This window comes from Leucoraja erinacea, chromosome 4 (assembly GCF_028641065.1).
Source record: "Leucoraja erinacea ecotype New England chromosome 4, Leri_hhj_1, whole genome shotgun sequence".
Taxonomy (NCBI): domain Eukaryota; kingdom Metazoa; phylum Chordata; class Chondrichthyes; order Rajiformes; family Rajidae; genus Leucoraja; species Leucoraja erinaceus.
Window position 1 is genome coordinate 101,813,805 of NC_073380.1, and position 20,857 is coordinate 101,834,661.

Sequence of the window (20,857 nt, forward strand, 5' to 3'; positions counted from 1 at the left end):
ATGCAGGAAGATTGTTCCCAATGTTGGGGAAGTCCAGAACAAGGGGTCACAGTTTAAGGATAAAGGGGAAATCTTTTAGGACTGAGATGAGAAAAAACATTTTTTACACAGAGAGTAAAATCTCTGGAATTCTCTGCCACAGAAGGTAGTTGAGGTCAGTTCATTGGCTATATTTAAGAGGGAGTTAGATGTGGCCCTTGTGGCTAAAGGGATCAGGGGGTATGGAGAGAAGGCAGGTACGGGATACTGAGTTGGATGATCAGCCATGATCATATTGAATGGCGGTGCAGTCTCGAAGGGCCAAATGGCCTACTCCTGCACCTATTTTCTATGTTTCTATCTATTTATTTATCTTGAGTGAAGGATAAAGTAGGTGGGTGTAAGGAACACTGGATGATGAAAGAATTTGAGGCTCTGGTCAAGAAAAAGGAATAATGGGTCAGGTAAAGACAACTGTGATCCAGTGTATCCCTGGTGGAGTATCGGAGATTGAGAAACATGCTTACGAAGAAAGTAAGAAAGGGAAAAAAGGAGGCGTGAGATCTAATCACAATCCAAAGAGATTGTATGTATTTTAGGGAGAAAATGGTACAATGGAGAGAATAGGGCCCCTCAGAAACCGAAGTGGTAATCTATGTGTGGAGCTGCAGAAGATGAGCTTGGTACTCAATTAATATTTCTCCTCTGTTTTTACCATTTTTACGGTGGAGAAACAGATGAAGATTAGGGAACTTGGGACTATTAATGGAGATGTCTAGAGGACAGTGCGTGTTACAGTCCATGAGATATTGGATGTCCTAAGACATATGAAGGTAGACCCAGTCTCAGGAGGGTCTCATCACAAAATCTCACCCATTCCTTCTATCCAAAGATGCTGCCTGTCCCGCTGAGTTACTCTGGCATTTTCTGTCTATCTTTGAAGGTTATTAAATCTCATGGGCCTGATCAAATATATCCAAGGACACTGTGGGAAGCTGGAGAATAAATTGTAGGAATCCTGCTGGAAGACAGGAGGGTAGCTAATGTTGTACATCTACTCAACAAGAGCTGCAAAGAAAAACATGGGAACTGTAGACCAGTAATCTGTAGTTACTGGTGAGGACTCAGAGGGATACAATATACATGGAGAGCCCAGCGTTGATTAAGGATAGTCAGCCTTGTTAACTCATGGGAGAATTTTTGTTCGGCACGGACTTGTAGGGCCGAGATGGCCTGTTTCCGTGCTGTAATTGTTATATGGTTAATTACATAAATATTGCTACGATATCTTGATCATCTGAGCAAGTGAGCCAAGGAGTGGCTAATGGAGTTTAATTCAGATAAGTGTGTGGTGCGTACTTTAGGAAGTCAAACCCAAGGAGGAGTATCCTAATGAATGTTGGGCCTTAGAGAGTGTTGTAGAGCAGAGGGATATAGGGATACAAGTACATTGTTTTTGTGAAAGTGTTGTTACAGGTATATAGGGCAGTGAACAAAGGTTTTTGGCACATTGGCCTTCATCACTCAAGGAATTGAGTACAAAAGTTGGGATGTTATGTTAGAGATGCACAAGACGTTGGTGAAGCCGCACTTGTTGGAAGGATGTTGTTAAGCCGAAAAGAGTGCAAAGAAGATTTACGAAGAATGTTGCCAAGACTTGAATTATCGGAAAAGGTTGGGCAGGCTAGGATTTTATTCCTTGGAGAGCAGGAGGCTGAAGGATGATCTCAGAGAGGTGTATAAAATCATAATAGAGAATAGATAGTCTTTTGTTTAGGGTAGGGAAACAAGAATTAAATGACTTACAGTAGGTTTAAGGTAAGAGGGAAAAGATTCAATAGGAACCCGAGGGGCAACTTTCTCACACAGTGGGTGGTGGGAATATGGAATGAGCTGCTAGAGGAGGTAGTTGAGGCAGGTACAATAACAACATTAAAAAAAAAACATTTGGATGGGTACATGGATAGGAATGTTTGGAGTGATACGGGCCAAATATGTTAAGAATATACATATAATCAATTTTGGAACAATGCTAAATTGCGAGATTAATTTTTTTACTCAAAATGTAAGTGGGAGAAGTGTTTAGCATTTATTTTGCAATGACTGCTTTTATTCTGTGAAAAATAAAATCACCAACACAATCCACTAGCTGTTCACAAGACAAACATTCAGTACAACTTATTCACATGCAGAGCTTAGCCTGAAGCTCATACAACGAACACTGAATGAGACTGACAAAAATCTCACCATGATAGTGAAGTTAGTTTGCACTTACCTTTCTGCAGCTGAAACAGCCCGACGGAGAGAAGGAGGTAACATCCTAACTGTGCCATGGATGGACATGTGAAAAGAAACAAATGCTCGTTCCAAATGGACAGCAATACGTATAATGGAAGGTCAATTCAATGCTCAGAAAGCTTCCGATCTCCTCATGTCACTATGACGTACTTGTTTGCAGCCTTCTTCAATCGGATTGGTTAAAGAATACACTGAGACCCCACTCTTTGTCCAACACCACAGTCTTACTGGTTGTCAGTCAAGAGAAATGACTGGTGTTTGTTTAAGTGAGCAAATATATGCAACTTCACCCATCCTGAGTACTTTTGCAGATATAGTTGTCTGCATTAATTAAACCCTTTTCTGAGTAAATGTGGTGCAAAATTCTGTGGCAAGACAGGGGAAGTGGATGGTCCGGGGGTGGGGTGTGTGGGGTGGGAGGATGACAGAAGCAACAGCTACGTAAGAAATAAATCACTAATAATGCATTGGACAGGGAGTCAAGAGAAGGAACTACAGCTTTATCAACGGTGGGGGAAAGAGAGCAAAAACAGATAAAGGGGGAATAAAGAGAAGTAATTTAAAGTGGGCAAAAACCAAGTAGATGCTGGAAATCTAAAACTGAAAATGCTGAAATACTCAGCAATCCAGGCAGTGTCTGCAGATAGTTTTTCAGCTTCTTCTTCTTCCTCATGTCCGGCCATCTTCTATATCACGTCTTTCCGGTCGGTCAGTGACCGTTGACGGTCGGTGGTTGCAGAATTGGCTACCTGGGTGTCATGGTACACCAGTCATTAAAAGTAGGCATGCAGGTGCAGCAAGCAGTGAAGAAGGCGAATGGTATGTTAGCATTCATAGCAAAAGGATTTGAGTATAGGAGCAGGGAGGTTCTACTGCAGTTGTACAGGGTCTTGGTGAGACCATACCTAAACATAGAAACATAGAAACATAGAAATTAGGTGCAGGAGTAGGCCATTCGGCCCTTCGAGCCTGCACCGCCATTCAATATGATCATGGCTGATCATCCAACTCAGTATCCCGTACCTGCCTTCTCTCCATACCCCCTGATCCCCTTAGCCACAAGGGCCACATCTAACTCCCTCTTAAATATAGCCAATGAACTGGCCTCAACTACCCTCTGTGGCAGAGAGTTCCAGAGATTCACCACTCTCTGCGTGAAAAAAGTTCTTCTCATCTCGGTTTTAAAGGATTTCCCCTTTATCCTTAATACCTGGAGTATTGCGTGCAGTTTTGGTCTCCTAATCTGAGGAAATACATTCTTGCCATAGAGGGAGTACAGGGAAGGTTCACCAGATTCCTGTGATGTCAGGACTTTCATATGAAGAAAGACTGGATAGACTCGGCTTATACTCGCTAGAATTTAGAAGATTGAGGGGGGATCTTATAGAAACTTACAAAATTCTTAAGGGGTTGGACAGGCTAGATGCAGGAAGATTGTTCCCGATGTTGGGGAAGTCCAGAACAAGGGGTCACAGTTTAAGGATAAGGGGGAAATCTTTTAGGACCAAGATGAGGAAAACATTTTTCACACAGAGAGTGGTGAATCTCTGGAATTCTCTGCCACGGAAGGTAGTTGAGGCCAGTTCATTGGTTGTTAGGGCGCTTACAAGATGCACCACCAGGCTTCATGAAAAATCTGCACAATTGTACAATTAATGTCCTCAGCTTTGACCGTTATAATAAGGTTTGGTTCAAACTTTCAACATGTTTCTGTGCCTTTCCTGAAAGTAAATTAGTTGGGACAGAAATGGATCTGCTTTGTGGCTGTTATATGCACTCCATAAACTGCATCCTAGACCACTTTTGCTAGGCATCACATTATGTACCATGTCGATGGCACCAGGAGTGCAGGAAAAATAAGCACTCAAGAGAAGTGAAAGGATTTACGGGTCAGTCGCCATATTGATTTCTTCTTTCAGTTGTTATTTGTTCTACAAGTATTTTGTCATTCCAGAGCTGGCTTAACATGCAGAAGCTTAGGGGAATTGAAATGGCTGAAAAGCTTTCAGTTGAACACACTTCTCCATGAACCTATTGCTTGCGACTTTGCCAGACCAGGGGAATAATCAGAGAGCAGATTGAAGAGGGCAGACTTCTGAAAAATAAGAAGTGGAAGCATAAGGATGATGGTGCAGGAAGAAAGATTTTGAGCTGGACCCCATTTACCATGAGGTTTAGTTTAGTTTAGTTTAGCTTATACAGCGCGGAAACAGGCCCTTCAGCCCACCGAGTCTGTGCCGACCAGCGATCCCCGCATATTTATCACTACCCTCCACACACAAGGGACAATTTACACTTATACCAAGTGTAGATGACATATGCATGTGACCCTTAATATAGTTACCTCTTCACTACTAACCACTCCCCATATCACAAGTAGAATTACAACCTCCCCACCCACATATCGCTCTCTAGTTTCCGTGACAGACCATGTACAGCTAGTGCTCTCTGTAATGCCACAGTATGAATAAAAGAAGTAAAGTCACAGTGTGTTGATAACACTTCTTTACATGGTGTCAAACCTCCTACCCTTGCGCCTCATGTTTATCGGTTGTTTCTTTCATTTTGCCCCAGTTTTCTGTTACCCCCTCTGTTTTTCCTCGTTATGGCCACTTCTTGCCGCAAACCCGATGTGCTCGTTTTCGATGCAGACATTGCCCATCGATGGGATGTCTTCAGACGTGACTTCGACCACTATGTCACAATCGCTCATCGTGCCGCTACTCCTGCCGTCCAAGCTTCTCTACTCCTTAACCCGGCTGGTCCCGATGCCCTGGCTCGGTCAGACTTCTTCGTCTACGCTGCGGGTGAATTTGTTCGGGACCCGGTATGTTTATTGGCTAAGTTTACCGCGATTTGCGACATTCCGACTAATTGCATTTTAGAACGTTTCAAACTGTTCGGTCGGCGTCAGGTGAATCTGCTGAGAACTATGTTGCTGCGCTGCGACACCTGGCCAGACGGTGCCGCCATGAGACGCTTACCCCCGAGGAGCTGACCAGGGACCTTCTGGTTTACGGTCTCCGCGATGAAAAGCTAAGGGCTGAACTTTTGCGCAAGCCCGACCTGTCTTTTAACGAGGCTATGCATGCCTGCCGCTTAGCCGAAGCCGTCACTTCTGCAGTGTCTCCGGCTGATCAGGACATTAACTTTGCCAGCGTTACCCGCCCTTGGCAGAACCCTACCCCGCCACGACCCCCGAGGTCCGGCACTGCTCCCGGGGGACGTACCCAGCTAAGGTGCCCCAATTGTAACTTTGCCACTCATCAGTACAATGTATGCCCTGCGTTGGGCAAAACGTGCAATTACTGCAAGAAACTAAACCATTTTTCTGCTGCCTGCCGTTCCTGTGGGAAGCCTCCTGCTGCTCCAAGGCGTATGTTAAACAACTTGGAGCAAACTGATAGCGAGCTCGGTTCCCAGTACCATCTCAACGAACTCCCTGTGTCTGAATCTGGGTCCTCTCAGGGGGAGACCAGCATTTTTTCTGTGTTGGATGCACCTGCAGTGATAACAGACCCTTCAGTTCGTGTAACTGTGAACAACTCGACCTTCACCGCTAAGTTAGATTCCGGAGCTGTTGCGAATGTTATGTCAACAATCCTCTTCAATAAGATTAGGTCTAATGAGCAAGTTACTTCTGATCGCTCCACTTTGCACGCATGCGGGGGAGGGGTTCTTGTCCTGTGGGAAAGGCAACTCTGCGCTGCAAGATACTGGACACCTCTCGGCCCCTCACTTTCTATCTTCTCGATTCCAACTGCATTACCCTGTTGGGCAACCAAGCATGCCAGGACCTGGGCATGGTCTCCTTCCACCGTGACATCCACAAGGTGCAAGCCCTAATGGACCTGTTGGCTGAATATCCTGACCGCTTTGATGACGAGCTGGGCAAGTTGCTACAAGATTGTCGTCGACTGCAAGGTCGAGCCAGTGGTCCGAGCGCCACACCGTGTCTCCTTCGCCATGAGGGACAAAGTAGAATCGCCGCTGCACAGCATGGTACAAATGGGCATCCTAAAGGCGGTCAGCGAACCCACCAGGTGGGTCTCCACCATGGTTGTTGCCGCGAAAAAGGACAAAAGCGAAATGCGCATTTGCATCAACCCCAAAGACCTAAACCTTGCCATCAAACGCCCGCACTACCCCATGAGAACAGTGGAGGACGTCGCTGCACAGGTTGGTCCAGCCACAATCTTTTCTGTCCTCGATGCCAAGAGCTCCTTCTGGCAGATACCGCTTGACGAGCATTCCTCCAACCCGACAACTTTCAGCACCCCCTTCGGCAGATTTAAGTTCCTCCGAATGCCATTCGGAATCAACTCTGCCAGCGAGGTGTTCCAACGGACAATGGAGCAACTGTTTGCCGGTCTACCGTGTGCCATCATCGTTGACGACATCCTGGTCTACGGTAAGGATGTCGTCGAGCACGATTTCAACCTCCGCCAAGTCCTAGACCGGGCCCGGACGATCAACTTGAAACTCAACCCCAAGAAGTGCCGATTCCGCATCCCGGAGGTCACATATGTTGGACATGTATTTACAGCCTCGGGGCTGAAACCCGACCCGCAGAAAATGGCTGCCATCTCTGGGTTGTCATCACCCATGGATGTGCCCAGCCTGCAACGTTTCCTGGGCATGGTAAACTACCTGGGGAAGTTTATCCCCGACCTCAGGGAGCTGAGTGCACCCCTGAGGGATTTGATAAAGAAGGACACGGCCTGGGCTTGGTTCCCTCAACACCAAAAAGCTTTCGACATCCTTAAGTCCAAGCTGATCAGTACCCCAACACTCAAATTCTTTAACATGCAACATCCCATTATTATCACCTGCGACGCCTCTCAGTTCGGGCTCGGTGCCGCTTGTCTACAGCTCCATGACAGCCTGCAACTGCCAGCCTCCTACACGTCCCATACCATGAGCCCTGCTGAACAGCACTATGCACAGATCGAGAAGGAGCTACTGGCCATGGTGTTTGCCTGCTCCAAATTCGAGGATTATATACTATGCAACACATTCACCATTGAAACAGATCACCAGCTGCTTGTCACCATCCTCAACAAGTCGATCCGTGTTGTCTCATCCCACCTGCAGCGCATGATGCTGCAGCTCCAGTGTTTTACTTTCAACATCGTTTTCCGGAAAGGCAAGGACATGTTCGTGGCCGACACGCTATCCCGTGCCCCGCTAACATCCACCGATCGCCACCCCTATGAAATGTCTGACCTGATGGTGTTCAAACACTTCCTGTCAATATTGTCCCTTCACAGCAGATGAAGTCCCTGGTCAAGCACACTGCTGATGACCCTGCCCTGCAACAGCTTGCTGCCATCATCCAGCAGGGCTGGCCCGACCGTCGTTCTGCTTTGCCGGCTGGCGCCGTGCCCTACTTCCTGGTCCGTGATGAGCTTGTACTCCACGACGGCGTGGTCGTGAAAGGACACAAGGTGGTAGTGCCTGCTGCTCTGCACGACCACTATTTTCAGGCCGCTCATAACGGTCATCCTGGGGCCGAAGCCACCTTGTCTCACGCCCAGAGCCAGTTCTACTGACCTGGTATGGCTCAATACATCCGGGAGAGGGTCTCTTCATGTTCCACCTACAACAGCCTCGGCCCCCCACCAGCAATGACAGCCGCTTCTGCAGCAGGCTGCACCCGAACTGCCCTGGATGGCGGTTGCCACTGACATTTTCGAGTGGCGAGGCAAACACACTTCCTGGTGCTTGTCGACTCCTACTCCAACTGGTTCGATGTTGACTAGCTGCATTCCCTCACCTCTTCGGCCGTTGTCGAAAAGCTGCGCCGCCATTTCTCTACCCTTGGCACCCCGGCCAGCCTGCAGTCGGACAACGGCAGCCAATTCACGAGCTCCGAGTTTCAGGCTTTCGCTACCAGCTGGAACTTTCGCCACTTCACCAGCAGCCCTGAGTACCCGCAGAGCAACGGTCTGGCCGAGCGTGCCGTTCGCAGTGCAAAGAACTTACTGGAACAATGTCGTTTGTCCAACTCTGACTTCTTTCTAGCCCTCCTCAACCTTTGCAACATATCCCGTGACCCTGCCATGGGCTCCCCTGCTCAGCGGCTCATGTCTCGCACTACCAGACCTCTGATCCCGGTGGCCCAGCGCTCACTCATCCCCTCTGTCCTCAAGCCCGCTGCTGTTCAGGAGTGCATCGCCTTTCAGCGCGATGTCCAGAAACGTTCCTATGACAAGTCCTGCCGCCTCCTGCCGCGCCTTTTCCCCGGTCAAGTTGTCCGCATGCAGACCCCCACTGGTCACTCCCGGCTCGCTACCGTAGTCGCCACTGCTGGGTCGCCTCGGTCCTATCTCGTCGACCATGCAGGAACCGTCTACCGCCGGTCCCGCCAACATCTGCGGCTCATCAACGAGCCGCGACCACCACCCGCAGATCCTTTTGCTTCCCCGCTGCAATTTCAGCCTCCAGGCGATGCTCGGCCCATCGCTCCTCGCATGCCACGGTCTCTACCCTCCCTGCTCTCTCCATCCGCTCCTCCTCCGGTTCACCCTCCCTCGCCTGCCCGCGCGCAGTCCACTGCGAGCCCCGCATGCCCTTCTGCCCTTGTCTTCTCCGTCCCCTCCCGCCTCCGCTGTTCCAGTTCGGCCGTCTGCACCTGTTGCCGTACTGCCTCCACTTGTTCCTGCAGGGAGGGGAGATGGCGAGATGCGAACCCGGTTGTCAAGCCGCCTGTCCGCTATGGCCATTTTGCTTAACCATTTCTAGCGCATGAGTCGTGGTCGCCCTGTCACTACTTTGTTTGTCTTTCATTTCCAAGGGGAAGGATGTAGATGATACATGCATGTGACCCTTAATATAGTGACCTCATCACTACTAACCACTCCCCATATCACAAGTATAATTACAACCTCCCCACCCACATATCGCTCTCTAGTTTCCGTGACAGACCACGTACAGCCAGTGCTCTCTGTAATGCCACAGTATGAATAACAGAAGTAAAGTCACAGTGTGTTGATGACACTTCTTTACACCAAGCCAGTTAACCTACAAACCTGCACTCCTTTGGAGAGTGGGAGGAAACCGAATATCTCGGGGGAAACCCACACGGTCACGGGGAGAACGTACAAACTCCGTACAGACGGCACCCGGGTCTCCGGCGCTGCAAGCACTGAGAGGCAGCAACTCTACCACTGCTCCACCAAGCCACCCCACATGTGGAGGTGGATGTGATGTTCGCAGAAGTGCTAAATATGTGAGAATGGTGGAACATACGATGGTTGGGAAATAGTTCTCATTGAAGTAGACTGTTGGCAGGTGAGTAATAGGACCATGATGAATTAAACTGTCCCCTGGCTAGTGACGTAATTAGCAGGATATGGCATTTTATAATCTATTAGAGTCATAGAGCTATACAGCACAATAGTTGTGTAGATATTTGTTCAGTGTTATTCAGAGCTCAGATAGACATGATCCTTGGCTTCATCCACCTTGCAGAGACTGAGTGAGGCACACCACTTCCTGGTTTTATAGTCCCTCCCCCTCCCTCCAGTAGGGGCAGCAGAGAGAATGGTGAATTTTTTAGAAACATTAATATCTCTCTGATTTGTCATCGATGGGAAAAGTCCTCCGCACCCTTAAGGCGGAGGGGGGCTCTGAGCGAGGTGGCCAAAAATGACGGCCGTAGGTGGCGGCGTTCTGTTGGAAATCTCAGCACAGTGGGCCAAAAGCGGTCAAGATCAGAGTTTTAGTAATATACTAGACCAAGTGCAGACCCGTTGGGTCTGTTTTCCCAACGCGCGTTTGTGTGGGGAGGAGGGAGGGGAGGGGGGCTGCGGCATTACACTCACATTAACCACCCCCCAAACACACAGGTGGGGGGAGGGGTGGAGAGGGAGACGGGGTGGGGAGAGGGGATGGTGAGAAGAGGGGAGGGAGGGGAGAGGAGGAGGAGGAGGAAACTGGAGAGATTTGGGACGGAAAGTAGAGTGGGGTAGGGGTACTACCTTCTGTGGCAGAGAATGCCAGAGATTCACCACTCTCTGTGTGAAAAATGTTTTTCTCATCTCGGTCCTAAAAGATTTCCCCCTTTATCCTTAAACTTTGACCCCTTGTTCTGGACTTCCCCAACATCTGGAACAATCTTCCTGCATCTAGCCTGTCCAACCCCTTAAGAATTTTGTAAGTTTCTATAAGATCCCCCCTCAATCTTCTAAAATTTAGTGAGTACAAACCGAGTCAATCCACTCTTTCTTCATATGAAAGTCCTGACATCCCAGGAATCAGTCTGGTGAACCTTCTCTGTACTCCCTCTATGGTAAGAATGTCTTTGAGCATTGGGCATTGTGACATCACACAATGGAACATTCAACAGGGGCTGGGGCTGGTGCTGCTTCTATGAGTGAGAAGCAGTTTTCTTTTGAAATTTGGAGGGGGGGGGGGGGGGGGGAGAGAAGGATTTGATTAAAAATGTGTACATAAACACAACGGAATTTAATCAGGAGTGGATACTTAGAATGAAAAGTGAAATCTCTTCCGAAATTGAAATAATCTCGGCGATTCTCCGTCTGGTGTCGGCGTAGCAACGAATCAAAGGCAGAAAGGCGGCCGGTAGGCAGCCGGACGGACGTATGGTGGACGGACGGCGGCAGCCACAGTTTTAAAGATAGATAGATAGATAGATAGATAGATAGATAGATAGATAGATAGATAGATAGATAGATAGATATAGGGATTCTGCTGTAGATTTAGAAGTTAGAAAATGAATGCCTAACATTTCTCCTACTACACTAGTGAGAGTTCTGCACAATAACATGAATGTTTTGCCTTTCTATTACACAAGTGAGATTTCAGCACAATAACACGATATTTTTGCTCTATAATATAAACAATCAGAAGATGTTCAGACAACTTGGTTCCTGCCCTTTACTATAAAGACTATAATGTACCAAAAATAAATCAACAAGGTTAAAAAACAAGAGTGCTTGAATCTGCAAAAATAACCACATAAGGGCTAACCTTTCCTCTATCGGAAGCACCTGCCAATCGTCTGATTTTAACCATATATGAACAGGCAAGAGGCTGTACAATGCACTGCAAGATAAAGAATTGCTGAATTGTTAATTATTAAGGTATAAATATATCCGATTGAACATTCCCTCTGTGTGTGGAGACAGAGAGACTCTGTAGTCTGGATTTTACATACTGTGAGAGTTGACTCCCACACCCGCCTGGCGAAATAAAGACGTTACTGTATTACCAACTTTTGTGTTGTTATCTGTTTGAAGCAAATTGAACCATAACATTGGCCTAGTCGGCAGGATCTTGCTGGAAACTATCTCTGAAGACTGAGTAAGAGGCTACAGTTTGGCTGGGGTCTCGAAGGGAGTAGAAAGTGCACTATCGGACCCCTTGAGTCTGAACTCCTGAGAGTGCCCGGGAACACTGTGGTCCTTCATCCAAAGTTGATCTGATTCCCTGCCAAGATCCTTGACAGATAACGCAAGGTTTGACATTTTTGTTGATTGAGCAGCTCAGACTTGGGAACTAGTGCTCTGGGAGAACCATGTGGGTCGAGATTGCAGATAAAATATTAGAGGGTCCGGGACCCGTATTTTCAATTGATTAGGTCAGACTACATGCGGTCTGTTGAAATTAACGGGTGAAAAAATCATTGCTTATAGAGTCGAATGATGGGACAGGCTCTGGATAACTGCGATGTGGGAGCTCCTGTACATGTGGGAGCTACGGTACAGCATATGTGTTATTTGGATCCAGAAAACGTAAAGATTACATAATGAATACATTTTAAAAAGAGAATACATAATATTAAACAATTGGTATGCAAAAATGGAAACCTAAACAAAATATCCCCAGGGACCCCTTGTCTGGCATGGCGAACCTGTTTACAGAGAGAGGGGGAGGGAGGGGTGAGGAACAAATTTGGGGAGAGTAACAAAATTGGAAATAGTGTAGACCACCTCCCCCATTCCCTGGCCACCAGTCACTAACAGCAGGAGTTACCCCACTAAGATCCCATGAAGAGGAAGGGGCTCCGGTACTCGTACAGGGAAGGGCAACCCCAGAAGGAGGAAAAAACGGAAAAGGAAGATGAGAAAGAAGAAGGGAGATGGCTTAAGGCAGAAGAGGAAGAGCATTAATGAATCCAGCAGTGAAAGTGATGTTTAACTTTCTCTGGTGCTCTGTGTTGTTTGAGCACCAGAGAAAGAGAAACAACAGATAAATCAAAGACGACTGTAAAGGGAAAAAGCAGGATGTCGAGCTGGTGGTTTTCGAGTCACTGTACCTTAACTACCCCGCAAGAATCGAGGATGCTCGCTGCCCTAAGAACTTTAACATTTTGCAGCCAACAGTAGATACAGTTTAAAACAAACTTGAAACAACAGACTCTGACCTGTTTGCAAATACAGAGCTCATCTCCCTGATGGAGACGGAGGGGAACGTTTGTGAGTAACTGGCAAGTGTGAGGTGTGGCAAGACCCTGAATGACAGGGAATCGGACCAATCCAATTGTGAACCATACCAGCCCTTAAACAGATGAGGGCTTTTCTGGGCTTGGTTAATTGCTACCGGCAGTGGATACATTAAACTACTGTTGCTCGTGTCTCTGCCAAGGCACCACAGCAATTCTCTCTCACTCCAACAAGAAGAAGACTTTTGCAACTTAAGAACAGCGCTGGCTACTGCACCAGCTACTGCAAGCCTTAGCCCTCCCATTCCAACTGGCATTTATTAAGTGCAATGACCATACAAGCGGCCACAACAAAGTCTCCTGGGGGAATGCCCTAGCTGACAATCTTTCTTTTCACATATCACAAAAAATTTTGCAGTCAGTTTTTATGTTCCCTGCCAGTTTTCTTTCATAATCCATTTTTCCTTTCCTAATTAAGCCCTTCGTCCTCCTCTGCTGGTCTCTGAATTTCTCCCAGTCCTCCGGTATGCTGCTTTTTCAGGCTAATTTGTAGGCATCATCCTTCGCTTTGATACTACCCCTAATTTCCCTTGTTATCCACGGATGCACTACCTTCCCTGATTTATTCTTTTGCCAAACTGGGATGAACAATTTTTGTAGTTCATCCATGCAGTCTTTAAATGTCTTCCATTGCATATCCACCGTCAACCCTTTTAGAATTAATTGCCAGTCAATCTTGGCCAATTCATGTCTCATACCCTCAAAGTTACCTTTCTTTAAGTTCAAAACCATTGTTTCCGAATTAACAATGTCACTCTCCATCCTAATGAAGAACTCAACCATGTTATGGTCACTCTTGCCCAAGGGGGCACGTACAACTAGACTACTAACTAACCCTTCCTCATTACTCAATACCCAGTCTAAAATAGCCAGCTCTCTCGTTGGTTCCTCTACATGTTGATTTAGATATCTATCCCGCATACATTCCAAGAAATCCTCTTCCTCCCCTCTCACCAACGGCTCCCTGGGCCTCCTTTTCACATATCTATAAAAACTTTTGCACATATCTATAAAAACTTTTTATGTTCCCTGCCAGTTTTCTTTCATAATCTATTTTCCCTTTCCTAATTAAGCCTTTTGTCCTCCTCTGCTGGTCTCTGAATTTCTCCCAGTCCTCCGGTATGCTGCTTTTTCTGGCTAATTTGTACACTTCATCTTTTGTATTGATACTATCCCTGATTTCCCTTGTTATCCACGGATGCACTACCTTCCCTGATTTATTCTTTTCCCAAACTGGGATGAACAATTGTTGTCGCTCATCCATGCAGTCTTTAAATGCCTTCCATTGCATATTCACCGTCAACCCTTTAAGAATCAATTGCCAGTCTATCTTGGCCAATTCACGTCTCATACCTTCAAAGTTATCTTTCTTTAAGTTCAGGACCCTTGTTTCTGAATTAACAATGTCACTCTCCTTCCTAATGAAGAACTCAACCATATTATGGTCACTCTTGCCCAAGGGGCCACGCACAACAAGACTGCTAACTAACCCTTCCTCATTACTCAATACCCAGTCTACAATAGCCTGCTCTCTCGTTGGTTCCTCTACATGTTGGTTTAGAAAACTATCCCGCATACATTCCAAAAAATCCTCCTCCTCAGCACCCTTGCCAATTTGATTCACCCAATCTATATGTAGATTGAAGTCACCCATTATAACTGTTTTACCTTTGTTGCACGCATTTCTAATTTCCTGTTTGATGCCATCCCCAACTCCACTACTACTGTTAGGTGGCCTCTACACAACTCCCACTAGCGTTTTCTGCCCCTTAGTGTTTCGCAGCTCTACCCATATCGATTCCACATCCTCCAAGCTAATGTCCTTTCTTTCTATTGCGTTAATCTCCTCTCTAACCAGCAACGCTACCCCACCTCCTTTTCCTTTCTGTCTATCCCTCCTGAATATTGAAAATCCCTGGATGTTCAGCTCCCAGCCTTGGTCACCCAGGAGCCATGTCTCCGTAATCCCAACTATATCATGGTCATTAATAGCTATCTGCACATTCAACTCATCCACCTTATTACGAATGCTCCTTGCATTGAGACACAAAGCCTTCAGGCTTGTTTTTACAACACTCTTACCACTTATACAATTTTGTTGAAAAAAGTGGCCCTTTTTGATTTTTGCCCTGGATTCTACTGTGCTTCTGCAGAAATTGGAGATAGTCATTAGAGACATGCCAAATGTTCTTAGTCTGAGAAAGTTCATAAGGGATAGGAAGAGAATTAGGCCATCCGGCCCATCAAGTCTGCACGGCCATTCAATAATGGCTGATCTATCTTTTCCTCTTAACCCCTTTCTCCTGCCTTCCTCCCCTAATCCCTAACACCTATACTAATTAAGAATCTATCTATCTCTGCCTTAAAAATATCCATTGACAGCCTCCACAGTCTTCTGTGGCAATGAATTCCACAGATTCACCACCCAACGTTGAGGCATTGGTTTGTTTTCTCGGTTGTACAACTGGATGCCATCCATACAATGCAACCCGGACAAATTGCAGGTGTAATATATGCCTGGGAACATGAAGCTCCTGACCAGCTCCTCTTCAGCACTTCCCCTTTAAGATGTGCAGACACATTAAGGTACATACACTGTAACAAGCAGGTGTCTCTGTCTATATTGCAATAAATGGCCATGTCAAGCGTACATTATGATCCTCTTCTAGCCTGCATCAACTTCACTGTTTTACTGTTAAAGGCTTCTGTCTGGTAGTAGTGGCAACAATTATGAAATTATTTTTATTATGAAATATGAAGAAAATTAATTGCTTCTAGGTGACAGGTACAGGAACAATAAAAAAAGCAAGCCAGATTATCTTGCTTAAATGCTGAGGAAATGTATTATACATGATCATTATGGATTCCAAAATGCTGGAATCAGCATTGAAAAAGAGTCATAGAACCAAAGTACAAAAATATTAAAAGTTTGACCTATAACCATATAACCATATTACAGCACGGAAACAGGCCATCTCGGCCCTGCAAGTCCGTGCCGAACAACTTTTTTTTCCCTTAGTCCCACCTGCCTGCACTCATACCATAACCCTCCATTCCCTTCCCATCCATATGCCTATCCAATTTATTTTTAAATGATACCAATGAACCTGCCTCCACAACTTCCACTGGAAGCTCATTCCATACCGCTACCACTCTCTGAGTAAATAAGTTCCCCCTCATGTTACCCCTAAACTTCTGTCCCTTAATTCTGAAGTCATGTCATCTTGTTTGAATCTTCCCTATCCTCAAAGGGAAAAGCTTGTCCACATCAACTCGGTCTATCCCTCTCATCATTTTAAAGACCTCTATCAAGTCCCCCCTTAACCTTCTGCGCTCCAGAGAATACAGACCTAACTTATTCAACCTATCTCTGTAACTTAGTTGTTGAAACCCAGGCAACATTCTAGTAAATCTCCTCTGTACTCTCTCTATTTTGTTGACATCCTTCCTATAATTGGGAGACCAAAATTGTACACCATACTCCAGATTTGGTCTCACCAATGCCTTGTACAATTTTAACATTACATCCCAGCTTCTATACTCAATGCTCCGATTTATAAAGGCTAGGACACCAAAAGCTATCTGAGGACTAATTTTATATGACCCTTCAAACATCGGTAAATTTATGTTGAAATAGTCCTGGCGCTAAACACAAAGTGATGGAGAAACTCAGCAGGTCAGGCAGCATCTCTGGAGAAAAAGGATGGGTGACATTTTGGGTCAAGACCCGTCTTCAGACTGCAAGTATAGGGAAGGGAACTGGATGTAAGAAAAGGCCACCAGCAGATGACCAAGTCTATAATGGTCCACTGTTGGCTAGGGAAGAGGTGATATAAGTGGGTACAAGGATTTGAGCAGTGGAACTAGTAGGATGGCTAAATTGGAGAAGGAGAGGTAGGAGGGAATGCAAGGGTTACTTGAAATTAGAGAAATCAGCGTTCATACCCCCGGTTTGTAAGCTACCCAAGCAAAATAATATTGGATGTGCTTCCAGTTTAACATGCTGCATACTCAATCTAATGAATGCCACAGTCTACACCTGCATTTGACACAAAACTAATAAGGACATTGCAAGGTCTAATGCTCTCTATTTTTGATGTAGAGCCAGGCATCTTTTGAAGTTACTGATCAATGTTTGCCTGCTTTCTAGGCTGCCATGTATGCTATTGACATAAATCATCATCTCCGGGGGAGGGGGGAATTATCCCGTGTCCTGTAATTTTTTTTCAGGAATGTGGCATCAGCTAAAAATTGTAAATGGATCGATGTGTAATTAGCCAATTGATCATAGCAGAAACCCAGCAGTTAATTATAGTGAGTAACTCTGCAGAACAACATACTCATCCGGTATTAACATTTGATACACTAGCTATTAGATCATTAGCTCAAACCTTTCCGTTCAATGTCCTTCATCATTTCTCCATGGCATGAATGTAATTAAAACACAAACGATGTTTTTAAATAATTACAACGTTATTTTTAACTCTCTTTTTTGGATTATTTTCCTTTGAGGTTTCCCATATCACCCACTACTCCTTATTTGAGAAGGCAGATTATTTATTCCCAATAAATTATTGAAAACTCAACAGGGTTAACTCACACTCCAGTGTTCAATCTCTCCTGATATAGTAACATTTATCTTTGGTTCAACTCCTCTCCATAACATATCACAGATGATGATCTCAGTTAATATTGATAATTCAATATACATTTGATCTTCATCTCTTCCTTTAATGCTATGTCTTCAAATTCCTGGGACATATCTTCACATTATATCTGACATTAAACCAATGAGCACATTTGAAATAAAATCACTTTACTTGTTATAATATAGCGAGACGTGTTGTTTAGCAAAGTGATCTTTATTAAGTTGAACAAAGAACAGCTCACACGTGACTGGGGAGGGTTCCACCAAAGTTATTTTTAATCGCAGGGCACACCTCTAAGCCACTTGACGACTTCTTCCCGCCAAATCTAGTCACATGACCCTGCCGGTCCTAGGGTTCGCCCAATAAGTGGCCGAACCACCAGGTGGCGCCACAATAATGTGATTTTAGATAATTAGACTGAAAAACACTTTTAGTTATTTCTATTTCTTTTGAATATGGTACTGTTGATTACTAGATGCACACCAAATTAAAACCTAGGTTTCAGGAGCAACTTTCCTTTGGTTATTTTTGGAGTCCACTTATTTGGTTACTAAGTACTGGAGGGTACTGGCTCCAGCAGGAATAGCTGATGAGTTCAGGAACAGGGGACAATGTATCTAGCAAATTGAAGGCACATTCTTCTTTTCCTCAATTTCCTCACAAAAGGCAACATGAAAAATTTGAGCATTTAGCTTGATTAAGTAATCGCTCCTCCAACATTCTTACTCGAGATAGTCAGAACCTTTCTCCCAGGGTGGAAATGCCCAACACTAGAGGGTATACATAGCTATAATGTGAGAGGGGAGCATTTTAATGAAGGTATGCGGGGCAAATATTTTACACTAGAGTGAGGGTATTGTGGGCCAAGAATTCACTGCCAGAGTTGGTGGTGGAGACAGATACGATAGTGGCATTTATAAGGCTCTTAGACATGTATGTGGTAGTGCATTAAATAGAGAGATATGGCTCATGTACAGCCAGATGAGATCAGTGTAACGTGATTTCATGTGCCAAAGGGCCCATTCCTGTGCTGTACTGTACTATGTTCAATGAATAGGAAGCAAAACAAGTTACGTGCAGTGAAGAATAACTACACTTGATATTGTGAGATGGCTGCACAAAGCATTTCCTGTTAGTCATCCTCCAACCAAATGTAATCCTTGCAAATCGGACTGGACAGATGTTGGTAATGCTTGTTTTTATTTTCTGTTTCATGCTATTCAGAGGATTTTGGGGCTTGAGGTTTATCAGAATGGACTTCATGAAAGGCCATACAAAACCTTGAAAATAAGTTTTTTTTTACATGAGAAGAACACACAGAGGATAAAGCAATATTTAAAATGTAATTGAAATATTTGTAAAGACTGGGAGGCAGTGGAGATGCCAAGACTATTGCCAGGAACTGGAAGCTGTAGGGTAAGGAATGGTAGATTAGAAATAGACAAACGAGGAAATACAGATGCTGGTTTACAAAAAAACCACAGGAAGTGTGGAGTACCTCAGCGTGTCAAGCAGCACCTCTGGATAACATGGATAGGTGATGTTCCAGGTTGGGACCCTTCTACAGAGTATGTGTCCTTTGTAAATTACAAATTGTTGTTGAGAATTTGCGGTTGAGGCAATTGACATTCACTGTGGTTCAAAGAAAATCGGACAGCAACCTCTACAGATGCACATTTCAGAATAAACCAGGAGCAAGAACAAGTTCAGCTGCTCTTCCACTCAACCCACATTTGTCATTCCCCCAGTAAATTTTACTTCTTATGCAATGCATTCAATTTTCTTAGCGTCATAAAGTCATACAACACAGAAATAAGCCCTTAGGCCCAATTAGAAAATAGGTGCAGGAGGAGGCCATTCGGCCCTTCGAGCCAGGACCTTGTCCCTGTCGGCTAAGATGTCCCATTAAAGCTAGTCCCATTTGCCTGTGTTTGGCCTATACCTCTCTAAATCTTTCCTATGCATACATGTACCTGTCCAAGTGTTCACCTCCTCTGGCAGCTCCTTTCATATATCCACGAGTGAAAATTTGCCCCTCAGGTTCCCATTAAATCTCGCCTTTCTAAAGGGGCTGTCCCACTTGGGCGACCTAAACTGCGAGTGTAGAAGAGTGTCTTCGACCTTCAAACTCACAGCATGGTTGACACATGGTCCTAGGAGGTCCTATGAGGACACTGGAAGTCTCTTTCATGCTCAAGGGAAGTTCCTGAATACACATGGCCTCAGCAAGGTCGCGGAAATCGCATGTTGAAAAATGTGGGATGAGGGGGGGGGGACAGAGGGGGGGGGGAGGGGGGGGAGGGGGGGGAGAGAGGGGAGGAGAGAGAGGGGGGGGGAGAGAGAGGGGGGGAGAGAGGGGGGGGGGGAGAGGGGGGGGGGGAGAGAGGGGGAGAGAGAGAGGGGGAGAGAGAGAGGGAGGAGAGAGAGAGGGGGGGGAGAGAGAGAGGGGGGGGGAGGGGGGGGGGGGGGAGAGAGGGGGGGAGAGAGAGGGGGAGAGGGAGGGGGGGGAGAGAGGGGGGGGGAGGGGGAGGGAGGGAGAGAGAGTGGGAGAGAAGGTGAGAGAGAGAGAGGAGGGGGAGAGAGGAGAGAGAGAGGGGAAGAGAGACCTGAGTCGAGGCGCGCGAGTGAGTGTCAACCAAAGGGGCGCCAGTTGGGCTGACGCAGTCTTCCACTATGATCTTTAGGCGACTTTTGATCTATGACTGGGCAACTTTTGGACAACGGGGGGAGGAGGGAGGGATGGGAGCTGACGACAGTCACAGCGCGACCAGATGCAGCACGATCAGGCGGCAGGCAGGCAGATGCATTGTCACGTCATCAGCGAAAAACAGGCGTTTTGATTTCAAAGTTTGATCGGATTTGTGAACATTTTTATTAATAACTCAAGAAACAAAGCACAAAATTTTCAGGTGAGCCGATTTCAGACTCCAGGGGACACATGTCTACCAGAATATGTAAACATTTTATCGTTCGCGCGTCATTTTTTTGAGAAGATTTGAAAACACACAAACAAATAAATAAATACACACACACACATCCAAGGTCAGAGTTTTATGGTTATAAGGATATGATATATGATTGAATCAAAATCAAGAATTATAAATTCACATTTCAAAAATGGTTTCACAATTTAATAATACCTGCATTGATTTTCAGTATTCCATACTGATATTTGAGAATACATGAGGTTGATTTTCATGCAAAATACTGATTTTCAGCCATCAATATACGGAAATGCTCGGTGAAACTTGGCAGCTCTGCAATTATTCATAATCACATTGTGTTTGAGAATTCAAAATGTGATTTGTGATCTTGTTTATGTCATCATGGAACTAGAATTTGTTGTAATAGTATGACTGTAAAATAGGTTGGTTTGAAAGCGATCATAGTAATGTCAATGCACCATTTAGTTTGACTTCAATTTTCATGATGGAAATTGAAGTCGAACTAAATGTTGCATGCT

At 45.5% G+C, this 20,857-nt stretch overlaps 1 protein-coding gene across 1 annotated transcript in view; it reads right to left on the reverse strand.

The window, feature by feature from the left end:
- LOC129696073 (CD226 antigen-like) overlaps positions 1-2,624 on the reverse strand; it is a 61,555-nt gene extending 58,931 nt beyond the window's left edge. The window contains exon 1 of the mRNA XM_055633480.1: positions 2,255-2,624. Coding sequence (XP_055489455.1) covers positions 2,255-2,312 — 58 coding nt within the window. The 5' untranslated portion in view covers positions 2,313-2,624. The remainder of the gene's footprint in view (positions 1-2,254) is intronic.
- Positions 2,625-20,857: the final 18,233 nt, after the last annotated feature.